At 39.3% G+C, this 17,338-nt stretch overlaps 1 protein-coding gene across 1 annotated transcript; it reads left to right on the top strand.

Moving 5' to 3' along the window:
- The first annotated feature begins 7,020 nt into the window (after positions 1–7,020).
- nlrx1 (NLR family member X1) lies at positions 7,021–17,107 on the top strand. Its single transcript, XM_060887935.1, has 9 exons — positions 7,021–7,175; positions 8,669–8,770; positions 8,874–8,943; positions 9,039–9,136; positions 9,297–9,919; positions 10,667–12,093; positions 12,996–13,082; positions 13,307–13,558; positions 15,598–17,107. The coding sequence occupies exons 1-9, from the start codon at positions 7,148–7,150 to the stop codon at positions 15,932–15,934; spliced, it is 3,024 nt and encodes a 1,007-aa protein (XP_060743918.1). The 5' UTR covers positions 7,021–7,147; the 3' UTR covers positions 15,935–17,107.
- Positions 17,108–17,338: the final 231 nt, after the last annotated feature.

Here is a 17,338-nt window from a genome sequence, read left to right as displayed (position 1 = left end):
GCTTTGGGTGCAAGTGATCTAATGTTCAAAAGCCTGAACTTTAGGAACTGTTTTTGTTTGTTTCTTTGGCATTTTTCTGGTCTAATTACGGTAGGATTATTTCGAGAACTTCTCATGCATTTCATTTTTGATCTCACTACTCGGTGAACAGACACAGTTTCTATAGGATGTGTACATTTGTATCAATGTGATGATGAAGTGAAGGATGGCCATTGAAATGGCCAGTCAGAAGGTGTGCATCACCCTGGAGATGTGGTTCGAGAGAATTTCCGCTCCAACTCTGCTGGGGTGCAGGCCATCAGCACAGAATAGCCTAGGATGCTCCCAGAAAACATTCCAGTTATTAATAAAGAGTAAATTCTGAGCATGACACCATGACTTTAACCATTAATTTAAAGCAAAAAGTCTACTGAACCTCTCGATTCCTCGCCGGTACTTGGGAAGCGGTCCAGACATGATGATCCTTGCCGTGGGCAATGTGCTGCGAACCGTCTCTACCAGGGTGTTGAATTCCCTTTTCAGGATCTCCGACTGCCTCAGGCTGGTGTTTTCCATGCCCAGCATGAAGAACCACAGCTCCGGTATGCTAGCGCAGGATCCCAGGTACCTGTGCAGCGACATCAAGAACACGAGCACCAGGTAAACAGTGAGTGTGAGCCTTTAGCTACAGCAGCACAGAAGCGGTGGACGATGGAGTCTCCGATGATCACAGCGTCACGTTCTGTCTGGCAAAGGGGGCGAATTGGTTCCAGGTGGGGATCTCAAAGACCGGTGGCGGTGGAGGGGGAGAGGTCCTCGACCGGGGCCCGGCTCGCGTCTTCCGCTGCTGCTGCACCCAGGGTCCGTGGTTCCCTGGCGTTGGAGTGAACAACACCTGGGCCGGCCGCTTACTGGGTGCGCTGGACCTGGACAGAGAAATACACGGAGTAGAGGTGGAGGAAGTTCCAATTTCGTGCCAAGAATTTACCTGAGACAGGTGAGCGACCCACCGGGAAGATTCCGGCATGGCTTTCCACTTCCGCAGCTGGGTCTGCTTCACCTGTAGGTCACGGATCTGCTTTTCCACAGCCTCCAGCTCCAGTTCCACTGAGTGCAGCTTGAACGTGTCCTCACCTGCACTCAAAGGCAGACACACAAGCGACATGGTGTTATAGGGCAAGTACGACAGAGATAATTGGTGTGAGAAGGTGTAGAGAACTAGCGGTAACCGGGCTAACAAGCTTGAAGAGGACGCTCAGGAAAACAAATAAAATGTTACTGATATCAAAAAGTATTTTGAACGAGTATTTTACTCTTAAGATGATATTGCCATTGCAGTTGTGTTCACCCTTTGTAAAGATAAAAGCTAAAAACTGAATCAAAATACTTAGCCAAGCAAAAACAATTCAAGCACAGGAAGAGACGTCCCTCAAGCACCAAGCCACGTACTTGTAAATGTTACCCCAGTGTTACCCCATTGTTTCTGCTATTGCTACTACTAGTGTTTGTTCCTGTGCTGGGTGCAGAGTGTCAGCACTCTGCACTAGCTTCCCCTCAGGCTTCTCTGGGCCTCTTCATTGTCCTCCACGTGGGGGACCCATAGGGTCTCCTCCTGGTGGTACTGGAGCCTGGTAATGGTAACTTTCATCCATCCGTTGTCCATTCCAGTTTTCTTGTCTTCTTGGCCCCTGTGGTTGGGGGTCCCAGAGGCTGGGGCTCCCATTTCCTCTCATGTAGTTTCAGTATGAATTGGGCTACTCCCATGTCATCTTCTAGCTTAAGATTTCTACTTTTCCAGGGTCCACCTTTGATGGATAAGCTTGATGCAGGGCATCCCATATTGCCTTTTACCATGGGCTCAGTGGGTGATGATCATAACGAGGTTCTTCCGACATCCGTCTTCCATCGGCTTGGTCGAATATCTGTCATTTTTGCTTTTCCTAATGTTTGGATAGGATTGCCTTTACAGTATATTTCTCCCACGGCCAGGTGTTATCCTGCTGTCTGCTCCTCATAGCATGTGATCCATCTTTGTGCTCTATCACATACACTGGGAAGTCAATAAATGTGACGTCCATAAACATCCATTTCCCTTTTATTATCAGTGGGAACTGTCCAGGGTTATCCTTCTCCTCCTAATTTTCTCCCTCATATTATTTGCCTGGTTCTAATTTACAATGTTTCATTTGCAGTGCAGTGGATCTTGTGGTCATTCGTGGCATTCGTAAGCCAACTTTTTTCGGCCTTGATTAGATGACTTGGGCGTCATCCTCTCCCTCCTCAGGCTCACTTCTTCAGCTGGCTAATGTCTTAGTTAATGCCTCCTGAACTTCAGTTGCTCTTTTTTCCATCTCTGCCATTCTTTCTGCAGTAGCCAGAGTATTTTTCATTACATCGTACACTTGTGTCATTTGTACTTCTCCATTTATTGTCACCCATTTTCACTTTTCATCTGTCTTGAGTTTATTTATCACTTCTCTATCTGATTCACTGTCTCCTTCTTCCAGTCCTTCATGGTGTAATGGTGCCATTTCACTGCACTGACTTTCACAGTCGCTTACTATTGCTTCTGGCTTATCTTATTTCTGTCTCAGTTGTCTTTGACAGTGAAAAGGGGTGCTTTGGGGTTGTGCATGGAATTGAGGCGGACTGCATTTATCTCTCAAATACTCTTCTGCTCTTTGTTTCGCTTCCTCATCCCACTGTATCAGATCTTGGTCAGGGCAGACTTTAGCCCTCCATGTCTCTTGCTGAGTCTGGGTTTGTCATAACTGGATACATTCCTCCAGGTCTTATTTTTGACATCGCATTCTTGTTTTATGGGGGTGGCCTTTCCTGTCTGTTGGAGCTGACCCTTTCTGCTCTTTCACCTCCTGCTCTTTACTTGCTTGTTCCTTTTTTCCATCTACTTCTTTTTTATTTCCTCCTCCAGCATCAGCTGTCTCTCTTCCTCAAACCATTCTACAATTCTGAGTTTTTCTATAGTCTTCTCAAACTTCTGTTTTTTACTTACTGACTGACATTCTTTTCTAACTTTCATCCTATTACACAATTCTTTATCAAAAGAGCCATCCTTAGGCCATTGCAATCCTCCTTTTGTCTGATTATGCCATTTTTTCATGTATTTTGTAATTCTATCTTCAATGTCTTTGTGTTTAGCCACCATGATGTTACAGGGGTGGGAGAGCCCTTTTCATCCATGCTGTCACTATTGCCCCATTGCCCCTCACCAATGCACCTTTTCCACCAGAAAGAACCGTGTGCTGGTTCAGAGCTAGTGCTGGTTCAAAATTGGTTCCACTGGCGATCCTTCTAAGAACCGGTTTGCCTTTCCATTGGGTAGAGAGCCATCACAGAGCCGAGTCTGACGTCACTGTATACGTGTCACGTTTCCCAGCACAGCAGTGGCAAACACAAACACAACATCAACAATAGCAGATGTTGCTTTACTGTTAATGCTGTGTTACTGTGACCAACAAGACAAAGAGAACGTTGTTAGCGCCAATTTTAAATCATTTTAAATCAGGATTCGCCGTGTTTGGATGCCAAAGTAGGTTCACAAAGCATTTGTGTGTTTTTTTACTGTATTATCTTTTAGACCTGAGTTTTCATCAACAGGAGACCACTTTAATTCAACATTCATTTGTTTCACAGTCAAACAAGGTCTCACAGGATTTTCTCCTGTTTGTTCTTTTAACACATTGACTTTATCAACCAGTATGACTGTAGCCAGCCCTCTCTCCCAATTCACCACTATTGGCTCTACTCTCACCAATGCTGTTAGCCCTGAGCAATAATTAAATTGTGTTTGTTTAGTAAGTGTTATGCCTATTGTTGTTCCACAATGTTTTCACTTATTATTGCCAGCACAGCCTGGCAAGCTCCAGGATTTCTTAATAAATACCACAATAACAGATTTAGTACTTTGGATGTCCACACTTTTCAAATTTTCTCATACCAACCTTCAAATGTAAACTCACAACATAAAGCTTCAAGCCCTTTAAACGTATTTAATGCCCACTTTTCAGATTGCCACTTCTCTATGCCGTTTTTTCCACAACAAGTTGGACATGGACATGATCCAAGATGGCGGCATGGCAGTAGCATGCAGCGGCCAATCTGGATTCAATATGGTGCTTTTTTACAGAGGGACCATTGAGAGCATTCTGAGAAGCTGCATCACTGTCTGATGTGGGAACTGCACCATCTCGTATAGCAAGACTCTGCAGCAAATAGTGAGGACAGCAAAATCATTGGAGTCTCTCTTCCCTCTATCATGGGCATTTAGGCCAAACGCTGCATCTGCAAAGCCAACAGCATTGTGGATGACTGCACACACCCCTCACACACACTCTTCACCCTCCTGCCGTGTGGAAAAAGGTACCGAAGCATTCGGGCCCTCACGACCAGACTATGTAACAGTTTCTTTCCACAAGCCATAAGACTTCTTAATAACTGAACTGAACTGTACTGACCACAACAAACACATGCACATCAGCTGTATAGACTGCACAGACTTACACCAAATACACACTCTTCCAATATTTATCCATCAATCTGTTTACATGCTGTTTTGCACTTGTTTTTTGCTCTTTGCACATGCTGTCTCACATTTCAGTCGATTGCTGTTTTGCACAATCCTTTACAATATCTCAGGTAACTGTTGCTATAATACTGTGTTCATTCCAGTATTTCTGCACATGCAATATTGTTTGAACATACAGTTTTTACACTGGTTGGCTCTGTTTCTGTTTATTGTCTTTTGTGTATTGTCTTTTGTCCTGCACTGTCTTGTTTGCCTTCCTCTGCACTGTTTGCACCAGGTTGCACTACTTAGCTCTGTCTTTGCTTTATGTAGCACCATGGTCCTGGAGAAATGTTGTCTCATTTCACTGTGTACTGCAACAGCTATATATGGTTGAAATGACAATAAAATCTTCTTTTTTAAGTTTGTTCATCAAAGAAATGAGAAGAAAAAGTGTGTACCAGTGCAGGACTCATCAAATGTGAAATACAGTGTATGTGACTAAGTGGAAATAAAGATTTCTGAGCTACAATTTCTACACAACAAACATGATTGCTGAAACTTATTCCACAGAACAAAAGGTCAATCTTGGTTATGACATAAGCACAAAACACGTACAAAGGAAGAAAATGCACAACTTTGCACAGACTGCAACCAAGCTTCAGGATCAAACCAGGGACCCTGGAGATGGGAGGTGGTCTAAGTGATGCTAGATATATGTCTAATTTTACTTTACATACATTTTCATAGCATAAAATGACAGGATAGATATTCTCTGACTTTATATACAATATCTAAAATTATACTATAAAGATGATGTAACAGAGCACTCAAACAGTAACAGGATTAAACAGTATATCAGGATAAGAACAGGAAGGGTAAATAGCAAAGTTTCCTCAATGAACAAATATCTATTCAAAATACAATATCCAAAAATCACCAACGGAAAAACAGGCCAAAGTCCAAAAGCCAGCTGCAACATCAAAACAAAGGGGTAGAGCAAAACAAGGTAGTTGTGGAACAGGAAATGACAATTAAGAGGTTCAAAATAAGGGTGAGGGTGCCCTCTGGCAGTGTAGCAGGGAATAATTTGGGATTATCCTCTGTTAACTCTCTCTTCCTGTGCTTAGGTCTTAAGTCTTGTAATAGTCTCTATCTTGATTCTTGGATTCTGCCTAGTGAATTTAGCTTGTATAGCATGTTATTGTAGATGTTGTTATTAAACATTAGCATGTTATTAAACTGTTATTGCAGTTTAACCTAAGATAGTCTATATAGTTTTGCAGTTTGGTACTAAATGAGCTTAGTACTGTAAGTAATTGTAGTACTTAACTGTCACCTACTGTACTGTCACATAAAAGTTTATTTTACATAAACATCTTTACTATTCCTTTGTACATCTCTAATGCTAATCACATGCAGAAAGAATAATCACTATATATATTCTTTTTCTCTCTTTAGATATTTCATAGTGACATTTCCTGCAGTCATTCAAAACATGCAACTTTACAACATAGCAAAACTATATTGCATATAGTGTTCAGAAATGGGAACTGCAACAAGTGAACCTTTCTGAAAATGTTGCAGTCACACAATTCATTTATATATTTATCCTCCACTTTATTAGGAACACCTGTAAACCTCAACATTCATGCTCTTGAGCTGTATCGACATAATTTTGTTGTTGTTATACACCAGAGAACATGTACAGAAACTCACCTTAGGCTGTGAGGTAAAAAGTTTTTAACGCTATGGAATGATGGACTTCATTAATTTCTCATAAAATAAGGCCTGGCTATGGTCCAGATACTCTCCCAACTACTTTGTCTCTGAATCATTAATACCAATAAACAGTGGAATATATTATTATTATTATTATTATTATTATTATTATTATTATCATCATTATTATATATAACATTATTATATATAAGCAGTTTGCCAGATTAAAATGGTATAATCTCTGGTAAAGTCTGTATTAAAGAAAACTGAAATACTAATACTAAACTGTATTTATAAGGTTTATACACAAAAAGACAAATGTATTTACTTTTTTTTTTTTTGTTAGGCCAAGTTTCACGTGGCAACATGAACACGTGTATAATAAGAGATTCTTTACAACTAGCATTACTTCTTTGGATTATCACAAGCATATTAATAGTGGATATTGTCAGCTAATAAAAGCAAGCGTTTTGTTTTTTTTGTTCCCCAAAGGTTAAATAAACAAATAAATAAATAAATAGTTAATTAATTAATCAATCAATTATTTATTTATTTATATTTAACCTTTTTTATCTTTTTAGTTTTATCATAATTGTAATTTAAAAATTACATAAAATAATTTCTAATTAAATAAAAAAAAAGTTAAAATAATAACTAAATAAAAAAAATCATTTAAAAAATGTTTTCTTTTGTTTTGTTTTTTTTTTCACTAGCAGCAATAGAATTGATTTATGGGTGTGGGACGATAAGATGGCAAAAAATGACGCGTCTTTGAATGCGCATGCGCAGAAAGCTCGGGTAGAAAATAATACTAAGAAGAATTTATAGAACACCTGAAATGCTACATCAATTTATGGATTTTACGGCGATCGATTAAGCCTTAATGTATATATATCTCTCTCTCTATATATATATATAAATATGAAGCTGCAATGCATTAAAGCAGTAGGTAAGAAAAAAATAACCATTTCTATGCTACTTCAGTGTCCTTGTCTAAAGTCACCCCCATAATTACATAAACAGGGTTCTTGTGTAGTTAGAAATCTTGTCCTGCACTGTTAAAGAAAACATTGTTTATATATCATTCATTAGTGGAATCTTAAATCAGGTCTGTAGCAGTTTTTATTGCTGAAAGCAAACAGCTAAGTGGCTAACTAACTAGTTCCTGATTCAACAGTGTATAGAGAGGAGTAAACATTATACAGTACATTATATATCTGAAACCACTCAAATCATCCGTTAATAAATAGCTAAAAGCTGCCATCTCAGGTGTGTTTGTGTAATTGTGGTAGAAATATGCAATCGTTAATATTCGTGAGTTACCAAAAAAGTCACTTCCGTATTCAGACCTAAAGCAGTGTAAGAAATTACATTTACATTTACAGCCTTTGGTAGGCGCCTTTATCCAGAGCGCCTACAAAAGTGCTTAAGTCTCTATCATTGGATACATTAACTCTGGTTCACTAGTTTACAGACTTAAGATACCATGAGTCTAAAACACTGTTGAAAGTGTTTTTTATATACACACCCATTCATTCATACATACAACAAACAGGGAGGAAGTGCTAGTTGAAATGTTTCATGAATAAGTAGGTCTTCAACCGTCGTGTGAAGATAACCAGTGACTCGGCTGTCTGGACCCCTAGGGGAAGTTCATTCTACCACCTTAGTGCCAGAACAGAAAAGAGTCTTGTTGTATACTTACCTCTTACCCTGACTGATGGTGGGATCAGTCGAGCAAGGCTCAAGTATCATAAGGTAATACATTTAGAACTCTAAATAAACAACCTTGATTAAATTGTATGTGAGGTGCAACAGGACATCAAGGATTGTCATTAAACAAAGAGTAAACATGAGCGTGATTACCAATTAAAGCGACCCTTAGGGTGATAACACCTGTAACAACACTAAGCCAAGGTGTGACCATGATTAACATTTTAAAGACATCCGGCTAGACGACAACACAGCCTTTATACAAAGGGGTAAACAGTATAAAATGCTTGAACAGGATTTGTCCTGTGCCTGGTTGGTTTTCCTTAACCCAAAGTACTTCATGTATTGTGTCACTCCTTCATTAAGATCTTTGCCCTCATCGTTTATATTCTTACATTAGTAACAGACACCATTGATCAATTTGATCACTTACTACTTGCTTATGTCTAGAACCCCACTTGCTGTTTTGTATTAACTGCTTTAAACTAGTTTTAATTAGTTTAATTAGTTAACATGTTATACATTTAACTAATTGAATACATTTAATTAGCTTTTGAATACATTTTACTTAAAACATGCCTAATACTGTAACCCTTGACAGTGCTCTGTCTGTCTGTCTGTCTGTCTGTCTGTCTATCTATCTATCTATTTATCTATCTGCTGGAAGATTCATTCTAAGCAATGGATGTTAATAAACATAACCATATTATAATATGATTATTGCTGTAGGGGCCCTACAGGATGTCAGAATGTGGCGATTTGGAATCGTCAGATCCTACAGGGCACGAAAGGATTTTCCCTACAAACATAAATCATCAGTTCCAGAGAGAAGTAATTTTTCAAAGCACATTTATCTGATTTTTCTTTAAATTTACTCATTTACCTTTTAGTAAAAATACTATATTTTTGTAATTTGTTTTCCTTTTATTACCAGAAGTGGCGTTTACCTGTACATCTAGTCACTTATATTGTGTCAGAAAAGCAGGATCCTTATTACCTCCCAGGTAATGTAGCATGATATAAAGCTATAGCATGTAAAATGCAAAACAAATATCTACACCCTAGTGTATTAGTCTTGTTCCTTAATTGTTCCTAACAGGTGGATGAGTACTTGGTGGAGTGAACATGTAAAGTTAATGAGTTCATCATGCTCTCGTTACAATGTGAGGTTATATTCTTCTAGCGCACCAAACACAGGTGAGCTTAACTTTTGCCATAATGTGTCATCAGTTATAGCTACGCACAACAGCTTTTGGGTAATGGGACTAGGATCCATATTCATTTTAAAAATAACATTTTTAATGTAATTTAAAAAATGTGATTATTATCTCAGTGCTGTGTTGAATGTGTTCTACAGATTCTTTAGAGATCCACAAGCAAAAGTTAAAACTGTGGTTCAGTCACTTGCCTCAAGAAGAGAAACAGTTTGGGGGTTATTTTTCTCCTGAAACCATGCATGTAGAGCCACTTATAGTTGAGAAATCCCCAGGAGATGGCAAAGAACTCTTGATGAGTCCCTTCAAAGACAATGAATCCATGAGAAGATCCATCACAGCTGAGCAGCTTTTTGACCCAAGAAATGGAATCCAGGAGGGACATGGCCTCAACATAATGCTCTACGGAGCTGTTGGCACTGGAAAGAGTACAATTGTCCGCAAGTTGGTTTTGGACTGGTGTGATGGATCAGCTCTTTCCCAGTTCAAGCTGGTGGTGCCTTTCTCTTGTGAAGATCTTGCACAGCTCTCTAAATCCACATCACTTAGAGACCTTGTGGGTAGAAAGTATGTACACCTTCGCAAGACGCCGTTTCTCAGTGGAGATTATAACCAGGCCAGTGAGGTCCTATTCATCTTTAATGGAATGGAGAAGATGAAGTTAGACTTTAGGATCGGCAGTACTGAATTATGCAATGATCCTAATGAGGCTCTTCCATCAGGAGGTGTTGTAGTGAACTTGCTGAGGAAATACCTCCTACCTGAGGTGGGTCTAAACTCCTGGTCGCCTTACCTTAACTGTTAGCACCCTTAAATTGTTAATTAAAACTAATACCAGGTAAAGAGCGTGTAGAAATTTTGTGTCTAGAAATTTAGCTTAAAAACTAACTACCCTATTTGTCTGTTGATAATGTAAATACAAAAGGCTTCCTTCTCTGCACCAAGATTCAGATTTTGTTGCTGAATGTATAGAGAATTTTAATCCTGTTGTAGAATAACTATCTTTAAAAAATTGAACCCCACCTTACCCCCACCCCCAGCCAAATCATATTGCATTAATTAATTATACATCAGGGGGCACGGTGGCTTAGTGGTTAGCACGTTCGCCTCACACCTCCAGGGTTGGGGGTTCGATTCCCGCCTCCACCTTGTGTGTGTGGAATTTGCATGTTCTCCCCGTGCCTCGGGGGTTTCCTCCGGGTACTCCGGTTTCCTCCCCCGGTCCAAAGACATGCATGGTAGGTTGATTGGCATCTCTGGAAAAATTGTCCCTAGTGTGAGTGTGTGAGTGAATGAGAGTGTGTGTGTGCCCTGCGATGGGTTGGCATTCCGTCCAGGGTGTATCCTGCCTTGATGCCCAATGACGACTGAGGCTCCCCGTGACCCGAGGTAGTTCGGATAAGCGGTAGAAGATGAATGAATGAATGAATGAATTATACCCAAATAGTTGTTAGGAACAGCAAAAACATATTTTTTAGCATATATTTAACATATATTCTTTAATATTTTTCAGGCCAGTATTTTGGTCACAACCAGGCTGTCTGCTGTAGATCATATCCCAAAGAAATATGTGCACCGCTATGCTCAAATCTGTGGTTTTAATGATCCTGATCGCCAGAGAACCTACTTCACAAGCAGACTGCTACAACAAAGTGGAGAAAAACCCAGCAAAGAGGCAGAAGCTCTGATCGATATGCTTTACCTTAACCTGCAGCGAGACAGCCATTTAGCAGCAGCCTGCTTTTTACCTTCCTACTGCTGGCTCATGTGTGCCACTCTTCATTTCCTGCACTTTACTGATGCCAAGGCACCCATTCGCACACTTACTGGTATGTACACAAGCTTCCTGAGGCTTAATTTTGGAGGAGAGGTGCTGACAACAGGAGGAGAACAATCTTCCCAAGAGCACCAGAATTCATTACTGCTTTATGTGGTCCGCACTGTAGGGAAACTGGCTTTTGATGGAATCAGCAGTAAACATACATCCTTTTCAACGACTGATCTTGAACAGTGGGTTGGTGGAAAGACCAAAACTGATGAAGAGCTACACCAACTGGCAGTGTTCCGTACAGACGTGCTAGACTTCTTCCTCGTGCCTTGTGCGGAACATGGTGGAAATCTTGCTGGGTCAGATGAGATACGCTATGTTTTCGCTGTTCCAGCCATGCAGGAGTATCTGGCTGCCCTTTATGTTGTTCTTGGTGAGAACAAAACTGCCCTGGAGAAGGTGACTTTAGAAGTGTCATCTGCCCTTGGTACAGTTGGTGATGATATCACTACCCTAATGACCCTGCTCTCCAAGTTTATTCCCCTCAGGATCTTTGCCCTTTTCAACATAGTGAAACTATTTCCAAAGTTTTTTGACCGGCTGTCTAGCCTTAGTCGGGGCCGCATTGCTAACACCATGGCTGCAGAAATGTTCCGCTCAGAAGACAGTTACAATGAAGATGTTCTCGATCAGGTAGAGCAAAGCTTGCTGGGAGTTCAAGGCCCGCAGCCAGAGCAAAAAGATGAATCAAGGTCTTTTGAGTTGTACCCGATCTTTATGGGAGGACTCCTTCATTATGGGAACAGAAGGCTACTGTACCAACTTGGATGTGACATTAAGAGCACCACGGTGGCCCAGATCACTCGGGCATTGAAGAAGCAGCTGATCAAGGAGAGCCGTAAACAGCAGCCACCTGAGGAGTTGATGGATTTGCTAGTTTTGCTCTATGAGCTCCAGAACCCTCGGCTCACGGCTGAAGTGTTGCAGTCTGTGAAGATTATCAACCTGTCTAATGTGCGCATGACTCCACTGAAATGCTTTGTGTTGAGCTCGGTGCTGAACTGTTTACCTCCTGGTTTTGTGCTGAATGAGCTCAACATGTCCTCCTGCCATGTCACTTCAGAGTTGCTACACCTCCTATATCCTGCCTTTAACAACACCAAAAGCCTCAAGTGAGAGATTTTCTGTTTAATAAGTTGATACGTTTTTATATGTGAGGATAATTACATTTTTAATGACAATGTTTTTGACTTACTTAGATGAGAAATATGAAATTGTCCATAATCCTCTGCAATATATTAGACATTATTTCATTTCATGAATGAGACTATATGTTTCTACCAGTTTTGCAATTGCTTTTGGTTTAGTGGTGATTTGTCTTTATAAATGCTTGTCCTTGCACAAAAAATATAAATCAGTGGTTCTCAAATTAAAATCCAGGGACCACTGAGGGTCCATGAAGCATAACGAGGGCGTTAGTGATTGTTAGTTTAGTTGGTTACAGGGATGAAAATCACAACACATTTTTTATTATTAAGATGTTATTTTTAATAGCCTATATTACTGACTACTTGCCCAAAGGACCAGTGGGTAACAGTCTAATCCAACCCTAATTAAAAAAAAACAACATGTATTATGTTGGGAAAGGTTCACAAGCACAGTATTGCTGTAATAAGTAAACAAAATTATATTTTACATATTTTGTAGTTTGTGAAATGAATCTGTTTGAGCGTATCTGTGAAATGTATTTAATACTTCACGGGGTCCCTGGACACAAACAGTTTGAGAACCAGTTCTATAAATAACCAATGATTGTTATTTGTCTATCTGAACGTATTTGAACATAGATTGAGAGAAACACTTAAGACCTTTTAATATAAGTAATAATCGTGTAATTTAATGACAGCTAATGAATAACCTTCTATATTAGCTATTTTATTATTTATAATCTGTAAATATTTTGTTAACAAACGGATGAAAATGAATAGCAGTGCATTAACATACTGACCACACTGATTTTCTCTCAGAGAAAGTAAACTAACGGCATGCGTGTGTGTTTTTATATTGTGTTCAGTTTGCAGTTTAACAGTCTGGATCCTGAATCTTGCATATTGCTGCGAGATCTTCTGCTCGAATCCAACTGTAAAATTAATTCATTACAGTAAGGCAGATTTCACTTTGCACTTTGTTTTGCAATATTTGTTTTGGATTTTCAAGTGGTGGGTAACCAGCCTAGTGAAGAGAAAATGATTGCTTGGTTGTTTCAGAACAAAGTACATGAATAATAAAACAGTAGAATGCTGTTTTATAAATGTAAGATCATAGTTACTATAATAAGCTAGACTGTTGAATGTCAATTTTAATCTAATGAAACTCTGGCTCCAGGTTGTGTGATAACTCCTTGTTGGACAGAGGAGCTAGCTACCTTCTGGAGGCTCTGTCTGGAAACCAGTCTTTACAGATACTGTCTTTGGTGCATACTGGTCTTGGAGATAGTGCTGCTTCCGAGTTAGCTGCAAAGCTGGCCTCACATGATCGGCTACAGGAGCTGAACGTCGCCTATAATAACATTGGAGATGATGCAGCTCTTAAACTGGTTGATGCCTGCAGAGAGCACCCTACGATTCACACATTACAGTGAGTTTAGGATTTTTCCTATTTGTTTTGAAGTCTACACACACTGTTAAAATGGAAGGTTTTTGTGATGTAAACAATTAAAGAAGGATGAAACACATTTTAACTTTTTTGTACTTTTAATGTGACATTGCAACCTCTAGAGTAACATTTTTAAATAAATAAATAAATAAATAAAAACTCCCACCTCCACCTTGTGTGTGTGGAGTTTGCATGTTCTCCCCTCGGGGAGAACATGCAAACCCCTTCGCCTCGGGGGTTTCCTCCAGGTACTCTGGTTTCCTCCCCCGGTCCAAAGACATGCATGGTAGGTTGAATGGCATCTCTGGAAAATTGTCCCTAGTGTGTGATTGCATGAGTCAATGAGAGTGTGTGTGCCCTGTGATGGGTTGGCACTCCGTCCAGGGTGTATCCTGCCTTGATGCCCAATGACACCTGAGATAGGCACAGGCTCCCCGTGACCCGAGGTAGATCGGATAAGCGGTAGAAGATGAATGAATGAATTAATGAATGAATAAAAATAACTGTGCACACCCATAAACAAATACTTTGTTGAAGCACCTTTTGATTTGTACGTTTGGCTAAATGTTTATTAGCTTTAATAATAGTTGGCAATATCTTCCCTGTCTTTCTTGCAAAAACATTTTTCTGCTTCACAGCACAGCCCTGTTTAGTTCATCACGTCTTTTTTGGTGCAGTGAATTCTTTGTTGGTTTGAATAGATGTTTTGGATTGTTGCCATATTGGAAGATTAAATTTCTCTCCTCACAAGGTGTTGTGCCAAAATGGACTGATCTATGGAGCTATTTATGAACCCCTACACCTTAAATAAAGCATCTGTTCTGTCTGAAGAATCATAGCCCCAAAGCATGACGCTACCATCACCATGTTTCACTTTGGGTTTGGTGCTCTTGTGGAATTCTGGCTAAAAGATTCAACCTTGTTCATAACATATTTTACTACATGGTTTTGTGTTATTATGTTGGCTTTGTAGAAGCCAACATTCTGTTTTCCTATTTAAGCTTAGACAAAAATTTATTAAATTTATTATAATTTATTAACTCCTCCTAGAGCTTTTGATCCACATGCACTAAATTCGAGTATATGTTATAGTCCCTGGTCTGACGTTTGTTGCTATTACTTTTCTAAGCGATCCGAGTACTGGTACTTCCAGTACCGGGTCTCAAATGGCCTTTTTTCCCATAGACTCCAATTATAAATTTTGGAGGTTTATAACTCGGCAAGCTTTCGAACTATCTACACCAAACTCAGCCAGCTCCTTTAGGGTGATACTCTGAATAAAACTTCCTCAAGAGTATTCGGATGACATCACATGCTCGTCTCCACTTACCTCCAAATGTTTTGGCACCCTAGCTTTCTGTTTACTTTCTTCCAAAAGTAACACTGACCATTATGTCCACTTGCCTCCAAAAAGCACTGGCCTTTGTGAATACTTGCATCGTCAAAGCCAACATCAAAGTTTGTCGCAACAAACTTTACAAATCTAGTTTTATTTTGGTTTTGGCTTCTGTCTAGTCATGTGTATGGATATGATATTATGAATGATTGTTGTCACATGTAGGGGGCAGCAAATACTTGCCTGACATTCTATTGCCCATAGTTCAGTGTTCTGCCATATTTTCTCCATTTGTTGATGGTCTTTAAAGTATTCCCTGGTATAGCTAATGACTTGGTAATTCCTTTGTACCCGTATTCTGAGCAGGTCGCTATTTGTGGACCGTGGCTTTTTGCAGTAAGATGAAAGACCATTTGAACTTTACCTGGGGATAATCAGAGTCTATTTCATTAATGGCAAGTTTTTAATTAATGGCTTGATACTGTTTAACATGAGTTTGAATGTGATTAATTGATTATGAACACAGCCACATCTCCAATTAAATGGGTTTGCACAATTGTTATTTATCTTGTTTCATTTCATTTACATCACAATGCTGCAATTTTAACAGGGAAGTGTATCATGTTTTTATATGTACTACTGCATATTTCTTTAATTACTAATACTGATATTTGTATCTCGGCAGCCTGTACTTGAACCAGCTAACAGATGTGGGAAAACAGTCGCTGCATGTTCGTGGCGTTCCGCAGGTAAAAGATGGAAGACGGGTTAAGGTGCTGGCTTCAGTGATCGAGGGCTCAGACATCTCAGAGCATTGGCATCCCGTTCTAAGCATCATAGGGAAGAACTCATTATCCTGGGAAAGAGAACGTGTACGTGAACAACTTCTGGTCTTCCTGAAGGATCTAGAGTGGGGCTATAAACAGCACTCAAGCTTTTGGAAGAAGTTACACTTCCTTAGAGTGGAGCGTGTGGTCAGGCAGATGCTGCGCATGCTGGAAAAAGGAAGCAATGCTAACTGATGGAATTGCTTCATTACTCACAGCTTTGGGGCTCCTCTGGAAAAAAAAAATAACGGTTATGTGGAAATTCTTAAATAGGTACTTCAATACTCGTGTGGCCACAGATATGGCTAAAAGTATGTGGACACCTGACCAATTACACCTTGATGAACATTTACCTTGAACCTATTGCAGATTTAGTTCTCCCTTTGCTGTTATAATAAGCTCCACTCTTCCTGGAAGATTTTCCACTAGATTTTGGAGCTTGACTGTGGGGATTTATGATTATTTAGCCACAAGAGCATTATTAAGGTCAGACATTGATGTAGTGTGAGGACATCTGAGGTGCAGTCTTTCCCAATGCGTCTAGTTCATGTGGATGAGATCAGGGCTCTGTTAGTTGAGTCAGTGAAGGGAAATTGGAATGTTACAGCATACAAAAACATCCTTTAAAATGATGTGCTTCCAGCTTTAAAGCAACAATTTAAAGTAAAGCTTGCATGTACAGTCAGGTCCATAAATATTGGGACATTTTTGGCTCTATACACCACCACAATGGATTTGAAATGAAACGAACAAGTTGTGCTTTAACTGCAGACTGTCAGCTTTAATTTGAGGGCATTTACATCCAAATCAGGTGAACGGTGTAGGAATTACAACAGTTTGCATATGAGCCTCCCACTTGTTAAGGGACCAAAAGTAATGGGACAGAATAATAATCATAAATCAGGTGTCGATGTGTTTAGGTGTCCACATAGCGTATTAAAATTGCCGGTACCTGTTCATGTGTAATATGTGTGGAGAAAACTGTTACTTTTGCATGTAGTGATGATGTAGCTTTTTCTTAAATACTTTTGAGGTTTGGTTCATGAACAAAATGAAAATGTTTACTCTTAAAATGTGTTAGAATGAAACAAACTGTGTACCAAGCAGTGCTTCCATATACATCAGAAGAACAAAAAAGTATATTTTATCAAGAAATGAAATGAAATTAGGAATTATAAAGTAGTTTATTTATTTTGCAATACAATTTCATTTAAATACTAAAATGGCAACTAACATGCACCTTATCGAATGGGGTTGGAAAATGCAAAACCCAATCATGTGCCTTAACTACATTTCACGCATTATATGATATTTTATAATGTGAATCCCTTCAATCAACACAAATAAATAAGCAACATGTCTAAGAAATACAAGCTGATCTCTTTTTTTTGCGGTCATACTGTAGGTGTTTATTTAATTTAATTTCTAATTACTGATACTTTTAATTAAAAAAACAATGTAGTTCTAATTCTAATTTAGTTACTTTAGATGTGATCCTAATAACACTGGGGTCTACTGATATATGACTCTGCCTATGATACTGTTTCATAAACCTCAGCTTAAATATTAATCTTAAGTGAGTTAATGTGGAGGAGAAAG

This window comes from Tachysurus vachellii, chromosome 15 (genome assembly GCF_030014155.1).
Source record: "Tachysurus vachellii isolate PV-2020 chromosome 15, HZAU_Pvac_v1, whole genome shotgun sequence".
NCBI lineage: Eukaryota > Metazoa > Chordata > Actinopteri > Siluriformes > Bagridae > Tachysurus > Tachysurus vachellii.
The sequence above is the reverse complement of the archived record's forward strand: the minus strand, read 5'-3'. Positions and strand labels throughout refer to the sequence as shown.